The 19,653-nt window shown below is 32.6% G+C and overlaps 1 protein-coding gene across 1 annotated transcript in view; it reads left to right on the top strand.

The window, feature by feature from the left end:
* The window catches only part of LOTGIDRAFT_116228 (hypothetical protein), a gene marked incomplete at both ends in the record, with an annotated part of 52,696 nt that overhangs the window by 8,970 nt on the left and 24,073 nt on the right, over positions 1-19,653 (top strand). The window contains one exon of the mRNA XM_009054889.1: positions 351-392. Coding sequence (XP_009053137.1) covers positions 351-392 — 42 coding nt within the window. The remainder of the gene's footprint in view (positions 1-350; positions 393-19,653) is intronic.

Below are 19,653 nucleotides of genomic sequence, written 5' to 3'. Positions count from 1 at the left end.
ATTTTATTTATTCTGTATGTTGAAGACATTTATTTCTGGTAAACTCTTTCCAGTATTGCAGGAACCACAGGCTTTGGACAAGAATAGTGTCCCACATAAGGTGGAAATAGACGATGTACTGTGTACGATGCGGGATTATCAATACAGTAGAAAATAGTAGAAGTAAATTGTGTCCTGACCCGTACATCGTGTGTTCACTTCTTCTATTTTCTACTGTATTGATCATCCCGCATCGTACATCACACCACATACTCTACATTAAAAACTACACATAAAAAAGGATAGAAAAACTCTTTACAATCACTTTAAGATTTACTTACCTAAAATTTTGTACTTGTTTTATATTTCAGGACACATCCTATTTATTTATAACTGGTCCAGATGTTGTCAAGGTAACCACTTTCATTATAATTTGATTACTCATTAATAAAACTGTATGGAGTGAGCCCAACTAATTATTTTAATTCACAAACAGTCCTTATCTCAGAAATTATTACATATTTCTACCATGTTTTACTGTAGCAGGCACAGGTAGGTAGATGACAAGTTAACGTTCGCTTCCAGCGGATGCTGATATCGCAAACTAGGTAGTTGTTGGTAGTCGTAGTAGTTGGTAGTGGGATTGGATCAAATTGGATGATTCTGTGTTGTTGGTTTGGTTGTTGATGCTTCGTTAGATCTGATCGGGTCGAATGACATGGCGGTGAAACTCGGCCCTGGATGGTGTGGCGTGAGTTACTCGATCTCCTTCATTCTTCCAAACTCGTTCTGATCATGGTATTTCTTGTTGATTGGTAGTAGCAGGAGGGACAAAGGTCATAAATACTCAGAATGTCATGTCATTTTCAAACAGACTTCAATTTAATCCTTTTTGTGTTTTGTTTTGTAAACAATGCACAAAGCTATAGTCAAACACAGATATTTTTGCTCGTCCGGATATTGTCAAGACATAAACGTAAGCAGTCCATTATACTTTCAAGGGTATTAAAGGGAAAGTATTTAGAGGGTATGACTAATCACTCAATGGAATAAGAAATAAGATTTCAACTTGGTTTATTCTCAAGTAAACATTTTAGAATTTGTCCGAAATCTTCGCTCAGCTAGATATGAATGTACCTCAGTAGGTAATTGGTCTAAAATGATGAGAATCTGGTCCTTCATACCTTTATGTAAGAGTTCTTCTCTTCTGACTTCTCAACTGATTTAATCAATGGTAGGGCTTCAATATGACAGTTTTCAGTAATAACTGTCTATCTATACTGCAATTGATTGTATTTAAATATGGATTTGATGTGTAATAGGTATTATAACTTGTGCTAAGAAACAAGCATACCACTGTATTAACAGTACAAATATAATTTTCATAATCCACCCAATACTGCCCCCCCTTGCATGTTACTGAGTTTTCCAGTCATCCAGTGGGTGCCTACGACAGAGGCTGAGTGGAGTTATGTCCCAAAACGAATGGTCTTCCTGTCACTCGACCATAAATTGCTCAAATAGTGCGCCGCAGGCACAAAATTTCGGCACTTTTTGATGTTCTCAGATCCTTAATTGTGCCTATTTTACGTCCATTACAGACATTCTACTTAACCAAGCTTGACCGTTTGCGGGGGGGACACAGGATGTCAGGTTTTCCGACCCATGATCAATATGATATAAGATAGTGGCATAGCACATGTATGTGACCCTATTTAACTAATACTATCTACTGTATTAGTTTTACAATGTCTAAGATGTTATTAAAGTATTAACTACTGGCTGTTGATTGAAGGATAACAAAGAATATGTGTGTCTGTTTGTAGAAGTTTGACTGTAAAATATGGAAAAAAATTTCGAATAAAATAGAGTGCATTATGGTCAAACATGTCATTTGACTATACTATTCAGTTTTAGTCAGTATATAAATTAACTACTAAATATACAAAAATTTGATTTAAAAAATTATTGTTTTAGTGCTTGCTGCAGTCTTTCATGGGAGATAACTCATTTATACCTATTCTTTTTACTTGATTAATCACGGAAATCGACTCATATTGAAGCAAATTGAGAGCAGCCCACTGCACAATTTATTGAACACATGTGCAGAAAATAACTTTTTTCACAAAAGTTCTTCCGTTTCTAAAAATCTTTGTATTTCCATTGATCTGATAGTAATGAAAATTTCAGACATTAAAATTCTAAACCTAGACCAAAAAGTGATAAAAACAAAAAGGGAAAAACAAATCTACTAAAGCAGCAAACAGGAGCAGTTTGGTCAAATGGACCTGGTACCAATTGCAGAGTGTAGTATCATGTACAAAGATAAAGAACTGGACATCTGAGGGGGACCCATTGTCTTTGTTTGGCCCCTGAGGACCATTAAATGAGGCAAAATGGTGTCATAAAGTTACAACAGAATCCCTGTAAAATCTGGAAAATTGGTAAATTCATAAAACTAAGTAATTATTGAAAAACACTTAATCATGATATTAAGCATATTTCAATAGTTAATTGCATGTTTATTGATAATTATTAAGTTTTTTGGATTTATCAGATTATATAAGGATAATGTTCTGTTATTTAAGACACCAGGTATATCTACTGGCTTTTATTCGCCAAGTTTAAAATTCTTCAATTTTATGTTAATTCTAAGACGTATTATCACTTTAAGAAGACTCAAATTTCGACAGTAAGCTGTGAACACTTTAACTTATTGGCATAGCTGAACAATTTCTGAGACCTAAGTATATTGAACAAAGATGGACTTTAAGATTGTACAAATCTCTTCCTGTTTTGGTCTTGAAGATTTCTATTGGCAAAATCAGCTAGTCTTCCATGGAATGGTCGAGTAGATTAAAGTGATTTGAAGTTGGTCTATTTTTGCCATCTACTATATGGTAACATTATTTAAAATGAGTCTGTAACAAGGGCTGGGTATAATGATTGAAATAATCGATTATCATCGCTGGAAAATTATAATTTCGATCATTGATTATCAAATTTCATAATAGATTAAATGTCAAAGTTACATTTTCTCTACTGTACACGTTAACAAGTAGTAATCTCTTCCACATAGTTTCCCTTCGGCACATACCCACAATAAACTATAATAACTGATCAAAGCAAGAATATACTTCTATAATTCAAAAATTACCCATGAAATTCAGAATTTTGGCATGTTTCTAATTTAGTACAGGGTTTCTCAATTGAATGATTTTGATTATTAATCGGTAGTCTGCCATTGATAATCAATCTGAATTTGGTAATCAATACCCAGCTCTTTCTGTAACATGTTCTTAATTTCCCTTTTGTATTGCACGTCACTTTTTAAGATGAATTTAGGTAAATACGGTATTGGTTACCAACTGAAAGTTTGTAGGTCATGAGAAACGTTTGGCCAGTTTTATTATTTTTAAGGAAATAAGAATTATGTATAAGTTCGCTGGTACTAGCACAAGGTATTTGAGCGCAAAGTTACCCATCCTCAGAGACAGACAAACATGAAATGTTCAACTTTCTGTGGTAGTTGTTAAGTAACATTCCAACATTCTTCTCATGGTATGAATCCAATATAGCTTCATAAAATGATGATCATTCAATAGTCTAGGCTAATGAAGATGCCGCTGATCCCCATTTCAATTTTTTTTACAAGAGTATCCACATTATTTGGATTAACTATAAATTATACAGCTAATGATGTATTGAGCACTATTTTATCAGTAGTTTTTCTATAGAATACTGTAGAGTGATATAGAAATATAAATTTATTTGTATTAAAAGACATTCAGGGTTTTTGAAATGACAAATTAAGATTTTACAGTTTTTGGCTTCAAATAATTTTCTTTTATCAATCCTCTGTTGTTATTATAGGTACATCTTTAATCATGATTGTTATTGTTATATCCCTTTATGGTTTTTATTGATATACCTATATATCTTGTGTTGTTTGGTGGTTAATCATTTTACTTGATAACGTTACCTGTATGTGTTTCAAAACGTAGTATGTAATAAAACTTGAAGTAGTATATCCATATAACTTGTTCTTAAAATTAAGATTTATCAAAAATATTATTGCTTAATTCACACTAATACAAATACCATCAAATTGATATCTCTAATAGTATATAAGATATATATCAAGGTAGAAATGGCTGTTTGCCAGTATGAGTGGGTGTACCTTGACTTTTTTTACAATGATAACGATTGTTAGATAATTTCCTTGGATGTGTTTTATGTGTTTGATATCAAAAACACATAACAGATAGTTAGGTCGAGTTTGCCATTCTTTAAGAGTTGATTTAATCTAGAGCGATGCTTGGATTGTTCATTTGATTCCACTTGTAACAGGAATTTGTTACTCTCTCTGTCTGAAAGTTTTCATTCTGTGTTTTGGCAGTACTATTAACCCCTTTTACATTCACCGTTGCGAGAATGCTTTACTGCTCATGCCTCACAAGCAACCTTCACCTTTTCCCACGGAATTTCGTCATTATTCATTATTCTCCAATTACATCATGGTGACTACAAGGGTTAATTTTAACTTCTTCAAGAAGAGTTCCACAGATAACCGTGCCGAGAACGCTTTTCATTTACACTGATTAACCAATTGACTTTACTGTAATGTAATGAGGCACATTTTATCCCAGCCTATTCCGGAACGCTTTATAGCCATCTAGTGTAAAAGGGGCTATTGAATGATGTAGAAGTCTAGGCTAGAATTAAGATTTGATGATGATAAGTTAATGTACTGGTACTATAAATAATAGTCCTAGGATATTTGAAGTTAAACATCAATCAGCATTCAACAAGTACTAAGATGTTAGGTAGTTTAACTACTAAAATTATACAGGAAAGAACAATCCAAAATTTTATAAATGATTTAGGAATTAGAAATATTAAAACAGAAACTGAAAAAAAATGTTGTTACTGAGAGTTTCAAGCTATGCGATCTTCAGACAACTGAATATGTATTCTCAAACAATCTTTGCGCTAGGATGTCCTAGGTTCTTATCTTTTAACATTGATTCTAGGATGTTCTAGCGCTAAGATCGTTTCGAGAATACCTGGGCTGATCTATAACTATCTTAGATGATGCTTATCTGTACTACAAGTATTGATGTGAAAGGTTTGCCAAATTATAAGAAGATGTTCCTTATCTTTAAAAGCTTAGCATATCATCTGAAACATAGGAAATCATAAAGGAATCTAGAATTATACTACTCTAGAATATAGTATACAAGATGTGATCTAGAATAGAGTTATCTAAAATATACTAAACAAGAAGTTATCCAGAATATAGTAAAAAAGAGGGTTATCTAGAATATGATCAACAAGAGGTTATCTAGAATATGATAAACAAGGTTATCTAGAATGAAGTAAACAAGAGGTTATCTAGAGTATAGTAAACAAGCAGTTATCTAGAATATGATCAACAAGAGGTTATCTAGAATATGATAAACAAGAGGTTATCTAGAATATGATAAACAAGAGGTTATCTAGAATGTAGTAAACAAGAGGTTATCTAGAGTATAGTAAACAAGCAGTTATCTAGAATCATAAACAAGAGGTTATCTAGAATATGATAAACAAGAGGTTTTCTAGAATATGATAAACAAGAGGTTATCTAGAATATGATAAACAAGAGGTTTTCTAGAATATGATAAACAAGAGATTATCTAGAATATGATAAACAAGAGGTTTTCTAGAATATGATAAACAAGAGGTTATCTAGAATATGATAAACAAGAGGTTATCTAGAATGTAGTAAACAAGAGGTTATCTAGAGTATAGTAAACAAGAGGTTATCTAGAATCATAAACAAGAGGTTATCTAGAATATGATAAACAAGAGGTTTTCTAGAATATGATAAACAAGAGGTTATCTAGAATATGATAAACAAGAGGTTTTCTAGAATATGATAAACAAGAGGTTATCTAGAATATGATAAACAAGAGGTTATCTAGAATGTAGTAAACAAGAGGTTATCTAGAATATAGTAAACAAGAAGTTATCTAGAATATGATAAACAAGAGATTAACTAGAATATAGTAAACAATAGTAAACAAGAGGTTATCTAGAATATAGTAAACAAAAGGTTATCTCGAATATAGTAAACAAAAGGTTATCTCGAATATAGTAAACAAGAAGTTATCTATAATATAATAAACAAGAAGTTAATCTGAATATAGTTCACCATAAGATTATTTGGAATATATTAAACCTAAATACCATGAATTTATCTGGATATTAATTTAGTATATCTTGCCTCAATGGATTTCCAGAATATTTGATACTATAAATAGAACAATTTAGTATTAAATTTGATTAAATAAAGGTTATATAACCTACTCAAAACTAATAATATTTAACACACATTTAAGAGCAGCTGCAGCAGGAAGGTTTTTCTACACCTGTATAACTGTGTTTCCACTGAGAACTGTAAAGTAAAGCTAACTTTTGTGTTTCCACTTAATAAAGAGAAAGCCGGCTTGCAGCAAGCTTTCATTTGGCCCTTGATAGTAACCGTTTTTCTACTAAAAATTGTAAAGTAAAGCTTTTACACTGAGTTTAACTGGTTCCCGAACGATTTTAGCCTTGATCACCAAATCGCATGTTATTGACAACTGGTGATGTACAAGTCTACCATTTAGACCAGTAAGACAGGAAAGAATGCCCCATATTGCGAAACGAGATAAAGCTGGCTTCAAGCGTTGCCACCAATTAAAGCAAAAGCGGGCAGGTAGGCCATTTTTTTCACCAATCATACTTTAGTCTCAGAAACGGGAATTTTTTAGCAAAGCCAATCAGTTCACTGCCCACCGTCTACATTTCAGCCTTCAAATCCATGTGTCTCCAGAATTATCTGTGTTTGAATGTTAAAATGACGACTCGTCAATTTAATATACTCTGTGATATATAGAAAAGACATATATAGAAATAGTGAGTAAAATTCCTAGTCTGAAATATTTTAAAGGAATTATGCGATTTTTTACATTTCTAGTACTTCTGAAGACTATTTACATATTTTCAAGATTAAAATCAACCCCCAAAAATGGCACACATGTCCCTTTAAGCTAGCTTTCATTTGGCCCTCAATAAATTGCATAAAGTGAAAAGGGAGGTTTTTTTGGTTCCTAAACCGTAGCTGTTTGTCAATCTTTCCAGTGGAAACACACAAAGCTACCTTAAAGCTGGCTTTATCTCTCAGTGGAAACCCAGTGATCTTGACTTTAAATTCTAGTAATGGGATTTGATCTAGACTTGAATATCCAGATTGACTTGAAGATGAGAAAGATTATTTGGAAGTGTACTAAGTACATGTACTGAACAAATCTTTGATATTGACATGGTGAGTGTTTATCTCTCTAGGTTCCTGAGAGTCTGTTATCTTTTCTTTCTTTGAAATTTCTTGGTTTGAACCCAGAGTTAAGATTTGTAATGATACAACATGACTAAGAAATGAAAAGATTAACATGTTTTTAAGGAGGAACTTTGATTGAATTCTTTTTCTTCACAATATTTTTCTGGAATTTATCAGTAAAATTTGTAGAAGAAATCCTGACTGAAACTTATAAAGTTGAACAATGGTCTGTTTAACACTGTAATTTTAATTTCTCAGTGAATGGCAGTGTAGGCCATGGTTATCCATATAGAACGCCTGGTGCCATACAGACACTGAGCTGGTTTACTCAATATTTCTTTGTGAGTTTTTATAAAGTTGAACAATGTTCTGTTTAACACTGTAATTTTAATTTCTCGGTGAATGGCAGTGTAGGCCATGGTTATATAGAACGCCTGATGCCATACAGACACTGGGCTGGTTTACTCAATATTTCTTTGGAGTTTTTATAAAGTTTTTTTGCATTATTAGCATATTTGTCATCTCTCTTACCCTCATAAAGCTGCTAGCTTCAAAAAAAGTCATTAGCTTTTCTTCAAAGCTACTAGCTTTTTCATAGCTTTACATATTTATATTTTTTAACAATAACTTTTTCAGGTATAGGTAATCTACCAACCTAAAGTTGTTATTTGAGGGAAGTAAAAAGGTTGAATCTCTATAATGTACTAATAACCTTGACTTGATCTTATAACCCAGTGTAAAGAGATAAAGCTAGGTAGAAATATATATGATATTATAGTTAAACTCAGAAAATAAACATATAATATTTATTCTGAGATATATAGTATCTGACAATTGAGATAACTTAGTTCCAAAGAAAAATAATATGAATAAAGATAATGATGAAAACACTTATTGGGACAGATTCGCCATTTTAGGAGTTGATTTTAGTTTTGAATGTATGTAAATAGTCTTCAGAAGTACTAGAAATGTACGAAAATCGCACATATCCTTAAAAAATACCTCAAACTAGGAATTTCACTTTCTATCTCTGTACAGGTCTTTTCTATATTTGAGTCATCATTTTAACATTCAAACGCAGGTAATTCTGGACACACATTGATTTGAAGGCTCAAATTTTGATGGTGATCTGTGAACACTATTTCCGATTAGCTTAACTAAAAAAAGTCTCGTTTCTGAATCTAAAGTAAATTTGGTCAAACGAATGACTAACATGTCCCTGTAATTGATAATTTGTCTCTCGCCACTGTCAGCTTTGTTTATGGGACATTTAGCAGAAAACCAACATCACCAGCATGGAAAATATAACAAGCTTCAAATTGAAAAAGGGCAATAATGAATATTGGATTGGTTTATCTATGGGTAATGATTATTTATTTGATAAAAGTTAGTTTAAAGGGACAGTTGCCACATTTTTTTGGACCAATCATACTTTAGTCTCAGAAACAGGAATTTTTAGCGAAGCCAATCAGTAATAGTGTTCACAGCTCACTGCTGAGATTTTAGCCATCAAATACATGTTTGAATGATAAAATGACAATGGGTATGATTGATATTAGTCTGCCATCGTCATGGCATTCATGTATAGGTGCATTGGTTAGTGCAGAATTCTATTTATTCCATAAAAGGCAGTAGTGATTCAGGAAAAGGTGGAGGTCGAAAATGGATCACTGTTGGGGAACAAACCTGGTTGATTCATTACTAATAATGTGAGTGATCCTGTTTTCACCGTTTCTTTAAATCCGTTTTGAATTATTTGATAAGGTTCATCATAGGGTGATTATTTACGAAATCTGAATTTTACCTTCTAGATTGTTCACAAGAGACAAATCAAAAGCATTTTGAAGAACTCGTATTGAATATTTTTTTTTTTTATGGTTCAATCTGGAGTAATAATTAACAATTTCAACAAGTTTGTTCAAAATCCATCAAGAATTGTGGCCTATAGAGACAGTGATGCCAATATGCACAGTTCATATGATCAATAATATAAAAGACACACAGACTAAGTTTTTTACTGGTCTAAACTTAATTGGATACCATACAAGACAACACATGGAATCAAAAATATAAAATGTTTTTTAGGGCTGCAACGATGAATCGATTAACCGCGATTCCATCTTTCTTATTGATGCATTGCGTTGGATAAAAATAATAATGATGTATTGGAGCGATTAATTCTTAGCCCCGTTTAATAACCAATGACACAGAATCCTTGTGTGTATAAGAAATTGTGTCATGTTTTCATTTTTCACATCAAAATTTGCAAAAATTTATTTCTGAGTTGAAAATTTGAGATTTTTTTCACAATTCCTTAGTTTTATTAAATGTTCTCAAGTGCTTAATTGTGACAAAATTGTTAGTAATTTTACAGATTTCTACTTTTTTTTCTCTTTCCTTGTCTAATAAATGAATCGCTATAATTATCGCAATAAATCGTATTGTATAGTGTATTGAATCACATCTTCAAGAATCGTAGGAGCCCTAAATGTTTTAGTATCTGTGATTTTCAATATGATGTGCCAAGGAGGGGCCAAATGTATCACTGCATTGAAGATAGTGAGTAGCACATTAAACTCTTATTTTTTTTAACGTGTATCTTAGTTTACTGGAACCAGGTGGCTAAAGATTTCTTCCAAACATCTTCCTCATATACAACTGTTGATTTTATTTTTAAATCATTTTTTACATGAATCCTAAAATAGATTCATCTCTAATTTCTTTACATCATATAAAGTTTCTTTTCATAAGTAGAAACAAAAATATTTAGTTCAAGTTGAAGTATTGCATTTATGACGACATTAAAGAGACAGGTTTGCCATTTTGGGGAGTTAGGTTGGGACTTGAATATATGTAAATATGTCTTCAGAAGTACTAGAAATATATGATTCCTTCAAAAATACTCAAACTGGGAATTTCTCTTCTATTTCTATATATGTCTTTTCTTTTCTATCTCAAGAATTGATGAGTCGTCTAAAGGCGAAATTTTGACGGTGAGCTATGACCACGATTACTGATTGGCTAAGCTCAATAATTCCTGTTTCTGAGACTAAAGTATAATTGGTCAAACAGTTTTTTAAATTTAAATTTTTTTTAGAAATTTGATTGTACATGTATTAAGTGGAGTTATTCAGCAGAAATTTGATAACCACATAAATACAATATATGAGTATAATATAAGAAATGATAAAAGAATTTGGGTTTTATTGGTTTGTTCACCGCCTGATATATATTAAATCTGTGAATTATGTTTATGAGTATAAGGTCTTTAGGGACCCTTACTACTAGATATAACAGCTGCTAGTTTATGACACTGGCAACTGATGTGTGGTAACACATCAAATAGAAAATATTAAAGGGATTGTAAAAAGGTTTTCTAAACTTTTTATGTGTATCGGGGACACTGATAGCATCAATTTGCACCATTCCAATTTTCAATCAGACGCCTGTGGTTCTTGCAATTCCACTATATCACTAAAGGGGAGCTACCGGAAGCTACTATTAATATCTGTGCAGTCCTCTCTAGTGACGTCATAAAATGTGTTCATTTTAGTGGAATTACAGACGTCGGAATGATGAATGAATGGAATGGTGCAAATTGATGCTATCAGTGTCCCTGATACACATAGAAAGTTTAGAAAACCTCTTTACAATCCCTTTAAAGGAATATGGAATACTAACAGACCATAGTCTTGGACATATACAAATACAAAACAAAATGAAAAATATAGAAGATCAGTTCCATTGAGGATTAAAGAATGAGAATTTAGCAAAACATTTTGAGAAAGCAAAGTTTGTCAACAGTCAAGGACATTTTGTTAATCTGAATAAATATGTAAGAGTTATCTCAGTAATAAATCTAAGCTGTTATTTCAACAGTTTAGCTTTGTATGAGCCACCATCCTTCACCTGAAAATTATTTCCAATCATAGCATTCATGCTGATATGGATATAAACTCAAGTTTGGACCTGCTTATTGGGCGCTACCCTGTATATAGATCCAAACTGATTGTCCATGGAAATCCACTTCACTCTATGATAGGCCAGTGATCAGACGGGCTTCCGTATGGATGTGCATCCTATTCTTATGTTTTATGGCTGTATTCAAGGTCAGTGATCCTCGGGGATCCTAGTTTCCGACTGGGGGGGACAATATATATATTGTACCTCCCCTCCCCCCCTCCTGAAAAATAAGTTCATTCATACAATTGACCAGGACCTCATATTCACTTCATTGATTCAATTGAACACTATAGTTCATAAATATATAAATAATAGATAATCGTGATATACATCAATCTTGCATTATCTGGGTATCGATATGTTGCACATTGGAGGTTGCTCCTATCTTCAAAAGATAGTTTGCCAGGAAAGGTAATATACACCCACTGGTAGCTTTGATTTGAAATCATTTCACGTGGGCGTATAAAAACAGTTCCCTTGTTTTACAAACTGACCCAAAACTATATCTGCAATACCCCGGTCTCTCCCCCCCTGCGACCAGTTCCCTAAAAAGATGTGTCCCCCCCTGATTGCAAAACAGATTGCTGCGCCTGGCTGTATTTAATGAGCTCTTATAGCATATAGCAAACATACGACCACAACAACTGATTGCTGTATAATTCTCATCCTCTGACATTGGCTTTTTACAATACAAATGTTGGCTAGCGGGTTCACAAACTTCAAAACTACAGCAGGTATCACATACCACTATAATCATATTGTAACCTGCAATAAAGTCTTGGCTATTACATTTAATAATAACATAGTAAGATATTGACAGTCCTGCATCTGAATACAGTAAAACTAGAATCTGGTTCCAACTTGAAAATTAACTATTATTTTGACAGCTGGGTGAGTGTTTAAGGAATAATTAAAGATGTTTATGTCTGTTAGATGTTACTACTGTTAACCCTGTCAATGACAACAGAAGTTTAATTATTGTTGTCTGTGACAAGAAACCCCCTGGTTAACCATATCTTCAGAATGTTATGACAGACTTGTTAGTAATGGTTAGGGCTGTTAATGAATCAATGACCTGCGATTCTTTCCTTCTTATTGATGCAACTCATTGGATAAAAATAATCATGATATATTGGATCGATTAATTCTTAGCTCCGTTTAATAAAAAATGACAAAGAATCCTTGTGTGTATAAGAAATTGTGTCATGTTTTCATTTCCCAAGTATGATTTTCACATCAAAGTTTTTAAAAATTTATTTCTGACTTTAAAAATTGAGATTTTTTTCACAATTCCTTACTTCTAAATATTCTCAAGTGCTTAATAGTGACAAAATTGTTTTACAAATTTCTCCTATTGTGTTATCTTTTCCTTATCTAATAAATGAACCATGATAATTATCATAGTTAATCGTATCGTAGAATGAGTATTGCATAGTGTATCGAATCACAACTTCAAGAATCATTGCAACCCTAGTTATGCCCATCACTTCTTAGCATTATGTGCCTGAGGACCATAAAGCTGTGTCTATATATCCTACTCACAATTACTAAATGCCATTCAAATTATTTTGTTATATTTACTGACACACTTAATAATTGTTAAAATTGTCATCTTGTGATAAATTAAAATAACTTTGTGCCAGAATGTGTGCCAATACTGGTAAGAGAAATGTCCAGCGATTTCTGTTCCATCTCTTCTTTATGACCAATCATACTTTATCACACAGTGATCACCTATTGATTACCTACCAACACTGAGATTGGGATTTTCATCTTTAACCTGTTGACTGACTAAGCCAGTCTTTTCCCCACTACCATTGAAGATCATTTTGCATTTTTGTGGAATTATTGATTTGTTGTATGGCAACACTGACAGACATCTGTTTCTGAGCCTCTGGAAATTCTTAAACTTGGCCAAAATGAGTCTTTGTTCATCAGTGTCACAACTATACAAAAAGTATTCCTCTATTATTCTATAAAACTTAGTAATAATTCATTAAACTAAGTAATTTGAAACATGCTTAGAAACTTCTTTCAATAATTATTTAGTTTAATTGATATATTGTCTTTAAAGAGATTCCACTTTAGTAAAATGGTATGAATATATACTCTTATTGACTAAATTTGACACTTTAAATTTTATGTCCATTCTATGAAGTAGTATTCCTTTAAAATACACTATACTATTGTTTTGTGTTCAAAAGTAAAATTTTTGCATTGAAATAGCTGGATCCTGACAGTAGGCCTATGTATATCTGTTACAATAATGAGCGCTTCTTTCAGCTAATGGTTGCTGAATCAACTCATACCTGTAGATAAATAAAAAGTGCTGGTTATATATAATGTGTTTATTATTTAAACAGTTAAACAGGGTCCAGTGGATTAGGGGTACCATTCTGTACAGCAGTTAGCGATGTATCATTTTGAAAATGATGGTAAATCATAGACATAATTTGTTGGGTATTTTTCACTCTATTGGTCAGACGCTTAGCATATGTCAGCATAATGTCATCCCGCATTGTCGGAAAGCACTCCATTGATTGGTCAAAATGAGTGTCACATGGTCTGTAATGGTGTATTAAGGCAATTTCAGGGTCAATGTTTATGGATTTGAATTTTTTATGGAGTGGTTTACTCAAATGATGAATTCCAAGTTCAAACACTCTTTCTGGCCGAACTACTACTTTAGATCTGACATCACTTGTATCTATAGTTCGTTCTTGAAGTCGTAAAAACTGAATACTTTGGTCCAGGTTGGATGGTAAATTTGGATCAAAGAAAGCACTTTGAAATGAAATGGCAGCTTTCTTAAATTTGAATTCGCTTTCAATTTTTTGCAACATTTGTGTCCATGAAAACCTTGTTCTAGGGACCAGAATTTCATCCCAATCTAGAAATATTAAATACTTAAATCTGTTCATGTGTGTGAAAAGGCAATCTTGAATGGCTAGAAGTTGTCCTTTGTTCCAAATATCATGATCCTGAATAACACCAGGAAGACTCCAATCTTTCAAAACCACATCACCTATATTGGCATAGTAATTCAGTAAAATGTCTGTATTTTTTGAAACGTTATTTTTATACACAAAAAAGTTTGAGGCATTAAGTATTTTGGCAAGCTCTATGAACTGTATGATTTTAGAACTGCTAATATCTCCATATAAGGGCGGTAAACAGACACCAATAGCATTCCATGAGTTATTTCTGTGATTATGAAGAGGTGCTAAGTTAAAAATGTGGTAGTTTGTGTTGCGTTCTTGGTCTTCGTCCATGATGGATAAGATGACTTCATTAGGAATACCATTCATATGCTGTGGGATAGAACAAGAGTAAATAAACCCTCCATACACTTTTCCATGATTTTCACACATTTCGTATTTTTCAGTGTAAGTCAAATAATATTTTTCATTCTCCTCAAACAGACACACTAAACTATCAGGGTCTTTTAGTTTCTGTAGCGCTAAAATTCTTATCATAGGATATCCATCGGGACGGTGATCCAAAAATGATCCAAATACATAAATTCCATCAATCTGTCGGAAACGACTGGGAAGATGTTTTATATGTTCCATGGAATTTTCAATATCACTAAGTAACTTGGCATTGACCAAATTATCAATAGATCTCTTACTGAGAACTTCACGTTCAGCAATTTTGGTCACAATGATATCTTCATGTACAGAGTATTTCATTAATGGCAAGTCATCATCTGTTAGTTCCAAGGTTTGACCACTGTCCACTAACTGGTCAGTCATGGGCTGGCTAATGATCAGAAACACTATCATTAGATGAAGGAACAATCCGAAGAAGAAGTAATATTTGTACTGCTTCATGGTGATGAGACAGTATTCCCAGGGATGGAATGAAGAACTGTAACTAACTGGCGTTGGCATTCCTGAAATTACTGTCTTTGTACTATTTCCAGAACTCTGTAGAATTTGATGACACTTATCTCCATATCAGATTTTTCAGTTAAATTACCTGAAATAATACAAAATTCACTGATTGAGCATAACCAAAACATTGAACAATGGCCTTGGTATAATCATTCAGCTTGGCCTGGAAATTTTCCCTTTGAAAAAAAGATATTGAATCAAAATTTGTAATGAATGAAATTATGAAAAGAAATATTGTAAAAATTGCATTTTTTATAAATTTTATAACCATAGTTCAGCTTTCTAAGAATTCATTATTCATTTTTTACTTTATCCAATGGTTCCATACTGTTCACTCTAAAAAAAAAACTTTGTCTACCAAAAGCAATCTCTACTACCAAAGAGTTAATTAATTATACAGTGGACATACATGTGTTCAGGCCTGGAGATTTGCCTTGAAAAATCTGGGTGAAAAGTCGGGAGATTTTTCCAAAGCATGTAAATTTGTGATTTGAAACTCCAAATTGATTCTTTTTTTTAAAATAAGCCTGAAGCCTTCTGCATTAATTAAATTGATCATAAGCCTAGGCTACATGACACAGTCAAAATTAACAAACAATATCTGGACCAAATTTGGACCAAGGATAGTTATCATGATAGTTAAAGATGGTAATGATTATTCTGGTTCCATTATTGGGTGCTGGGAACAAGGATGAACATTATTACAAATTATTTTGTTATTTTTACTGATACACATAGTAATTTATATAGACACAGCTTTATGGAACAACAACCACTGGTTATAGTTTTGAGAAGAAGTGATGGGCAAACTATATATACATTAATGCTTATGCCCATCACTTCTTAGCATTATGTGCCTGAGGACCATAAAGCTGTGTCTATATATCCTACTCACAATTACTAAATGCCATTCAAATTATTTTGTTACATTTACTGACACACTTAATAATTGTTAAACCTGTCATCTTGTGATAAATTAAAATAACTTTGTGCCAGACTGTGTGCCAATACTGGTAAGAGAAATGTTCAATTAGAACATTCTAGACATTTGTTAATGTCAGTTATTTCAGCTGCTCTATTAATTATATATGTCACTAGAAACATGTTTGATTCAACCTACATTCATAATTTACTTAACCGATACCAAAATTTGAATATATTTTTTTTTATTCATTTTTGATGCATAAATAGATAATTCAGATTTTAATTCAAAAAAATTGTGTATTATGAGAACTGTTAACAAATTTGTTCATTATCAAAAACGTTGTAAATTATACCTGAAAATATTTCTAAAGTATGCTATTTATATCTATGTATCTACTTGATCAAACTAAATTTGCTTTAAAAGGTTAATTAAATACGGAGAGTACTAATGTTAATTTATTGAATTGGACAATAAACTGAGGCCCTGTGTGCTACAGGCTGTGCATGTTAAATATCCCTCAACTGTTGGAAATTGAAAAAGAGCAGGCTGTTGCCACTGTTCTGGCAAAATTTCCCTCATGGCGTTGCCAGTCTTCATTAGCCCACATGGTGCAGAAAAGTAGGACATAAAACAACAAAGAAAGCAATGACTTATTCTGAAACAAATGTTGATGTTTTATTATTTTAGAAATTTAAATTAAATTCTATAGTAATAACATGATCAAAATATAAACTTAACATTGATATATAGACATCTCTTATTACTAAGACTTCAGATAAAAAGTGAAAACATCAAATATCAAACGTCAAAACAAATGATTTTTCCACTTCATTGACTGTATTCAGATATTTCATTGAACTATTTTCAAATAATCACGATGTTGAAAATTCCAGATTGCACATAATTTTTTAATAAAAAAAACTGTTTTTCAGATATTAAATCAGTAATTCTATAATGAACAGTAGAAGTACCTAGTCTCTTACTAAAAGCTGTTAAGAGCATTTGGAATAGTCTGTTGGTAAAAATGACTATTCCACTATACTAAATGACTATTTCAGGGTACTATTTCCATCACAGTAGTGTTAATAGCCACTCAAGTCTAAATATTGAGCTATTTTCTCTTAATTGACCTCTTTAATATAGTTTAACTACCATTTTATGTTGGCTGATTAATCTAATTTACTTGTAGATTTCCATTTAGTTTATTTGGGCACTGTCTACACTTCTATCTTCAATATGGTCACTGTCTAGTCTTCTAGCTTCAATATGGGCACTGTCTAGTCTTCTATCTTCAATATGGGCACTGTCTACGGTTCTATCTTCAATATGGGCAGAATTATCCACGTTTGAAAATTAAAAAGACGAGTTGTCATTTCTTGAGACTCTGCCATTTAAAGGAAAGACATATAGAAATTTGAATTCTTTGTTTGAGGTATTTTTGATTGAATTTTGTGATTTTCATGCATTTTGAATACTTCTTAATACTATATATTATTCAACACTCAAATCAACCCCCAATAATGGAAAGTCCGTCCCTTTAAGTCAAGCCCTTATGTTTGGGTAATTATGTCAGAATTTTGTCATTTTGGAAGGAAGTAGGAAAATATATATAATAATAATATAAATATGGTAATCATTATGCCTAAATCAGAATGGTTGACATCTCTTTTCTCTGCCTTGCTTGAGAATATGAATTGTTTTTATTGCTTACCCTAAAACAGTAGTCCCCATTCCTATTTTCGCCTTTACACCCCTGGAGCAATCAGATGGAATCCCCCCCCCCCCCCCCTCTTGGTTCTCTCTCAACTCATAATAAATACTACCGGGTTGGCCAACCAGAAGTAGGTTTTTCACAAATTTATTGTTAGTTAACATTAACTGAAATTATTTTTATGGACTTGATATCTGTTTTGAAATCATCAATATATTAGATCCAAGGTATTTATTTATAGAGTTTGAAGGACAACTCTTGATCTGATTTACATCTATTAACCTTCTGAGTAAAAACAACAATACCAATCTCCTACTGACTTATAACCATACCTGCTGCTATCCTCCAGACTAAACAAAATCAAATTTCTACCTCTCCTACCAAATCTGTTCCTACTGAATTATATTATCAAAATCAGACTTTGAACAATGAAAACCATTTGTGATTTCTGATAACAGACATGGAATTCTTAGAATGTGTTTTATCTCTTTCTACTAGAGTGTACAGTGGAATCCTCTTGCCTTTCAAGGAGTTCATTTCTGTAATCTTAAATTATCAATGTTGTTCATGGTATTTTGAACGCTAACTGGTCTCAGATCAGTAGAATTGGCCGCTTAATTACTAGGGGACTGACATGAGTAATGTATAGTGTTCGGAGAAAAATTAGCATGACAACATGCAATTAGTTGATGATAGATATTTTTTGGAATATCTGTACTTTTCACTAGTTCTTTGCTCTCTGTCGCGAATGTGTTGAGGAAGAGAATTCCAGAGATGAGGAGCCGAATATAAGAATGAACGTTTTGTCATTTCTAAATTAACGGGTGGAATAGTTATTAGTTTCTTGTCAGATGATCTTAACTTATTTCATATTTAGATCATTATTTAAAGGCATAAAGCTTACTGCCTCTCAGTCTATAGCCCCGTTACATAAGAACGCTAGGTAGTGTTACGTTCTCAGTCTAGACCTGGACGCGATAAAATTACCAAATTTTACCATTTGCACTGCTATGATTTTGAGTGTTCCAAGAACAGTTCTATAGCAATAGTGTAAATGTTTTATTGTTCTTGGACACATTTTAATTGAACTCTTGAACAGTTAATATTAGACGTTCTAACAACCCGGATGAAGGCAAATTTGTCGGCACACAGAAACTGTCAAGGGGTCAAGACGCATGCATTGGAACTGCTCTCGGAACGCTTGACCAATTTACACTACCAAAATTTAACTGTTCCATTCTGAGAACTGTTCCGAACACCTCGTCTCGGGAGTTTCAAATTGGAACTGTTCTCAGAATGCTCGACCATTTTCACTAGTAATTTTTCATCTATTCCGTTCCTGGAACTGTTCTCAGAACGGATAATTTTTGTAATATGAACAGGGTTAATGCTATCATTCAAACAAGTTAGTGAATGAATAATAAGCAGTCTTATAATGTCTTTCACCTTTAATTACATGGAAGTATGCCATAATAGTAGTTAATCACAGTAGGTGGCAAGTCAATCAATTATTATTAAAACATGTTACATGTCTGCTGAAATGTTCAACATCTAAAGAAATAAAAGATGAAATGTCAAGGATGACTATAGTTGGAAGAGAAGAACAAAATAAGGTTTTTATTAACTGTATGATAGTCGTATTATAATTTGGTAATTATATCCAGCAACAACCTTTTGTATTCTTTGCAGTTGTTCTATTTGCTACATGATGTTCCTAGAGCTGCAGTGGCTAAGTGAGTTAGACGTTTGCTTGCTAACCTTAAGGTCCAGGGTTCAATCCTGGCATAGGTCGCGATAATACCTTTAGATTTTTCAA

This window comes from Lottia gigantea (assembly GCF_000327385.1).
Source record: "Lottia gigantea unplaced genomic scaffold LOTGIsca_23, whole genome shotgun sequence".
Classification (NCBI taxonomy): Eukaryota; Metazoa; Mollusca; class Gastropoda; family Lottiidae; genus Lottia; species Lottia gigantea.
The sequence above is the reverse complement of the archived record's forward strand: the minus strand, read 5'-3'. Positions and strand labels throughout refer to the sequence as shown.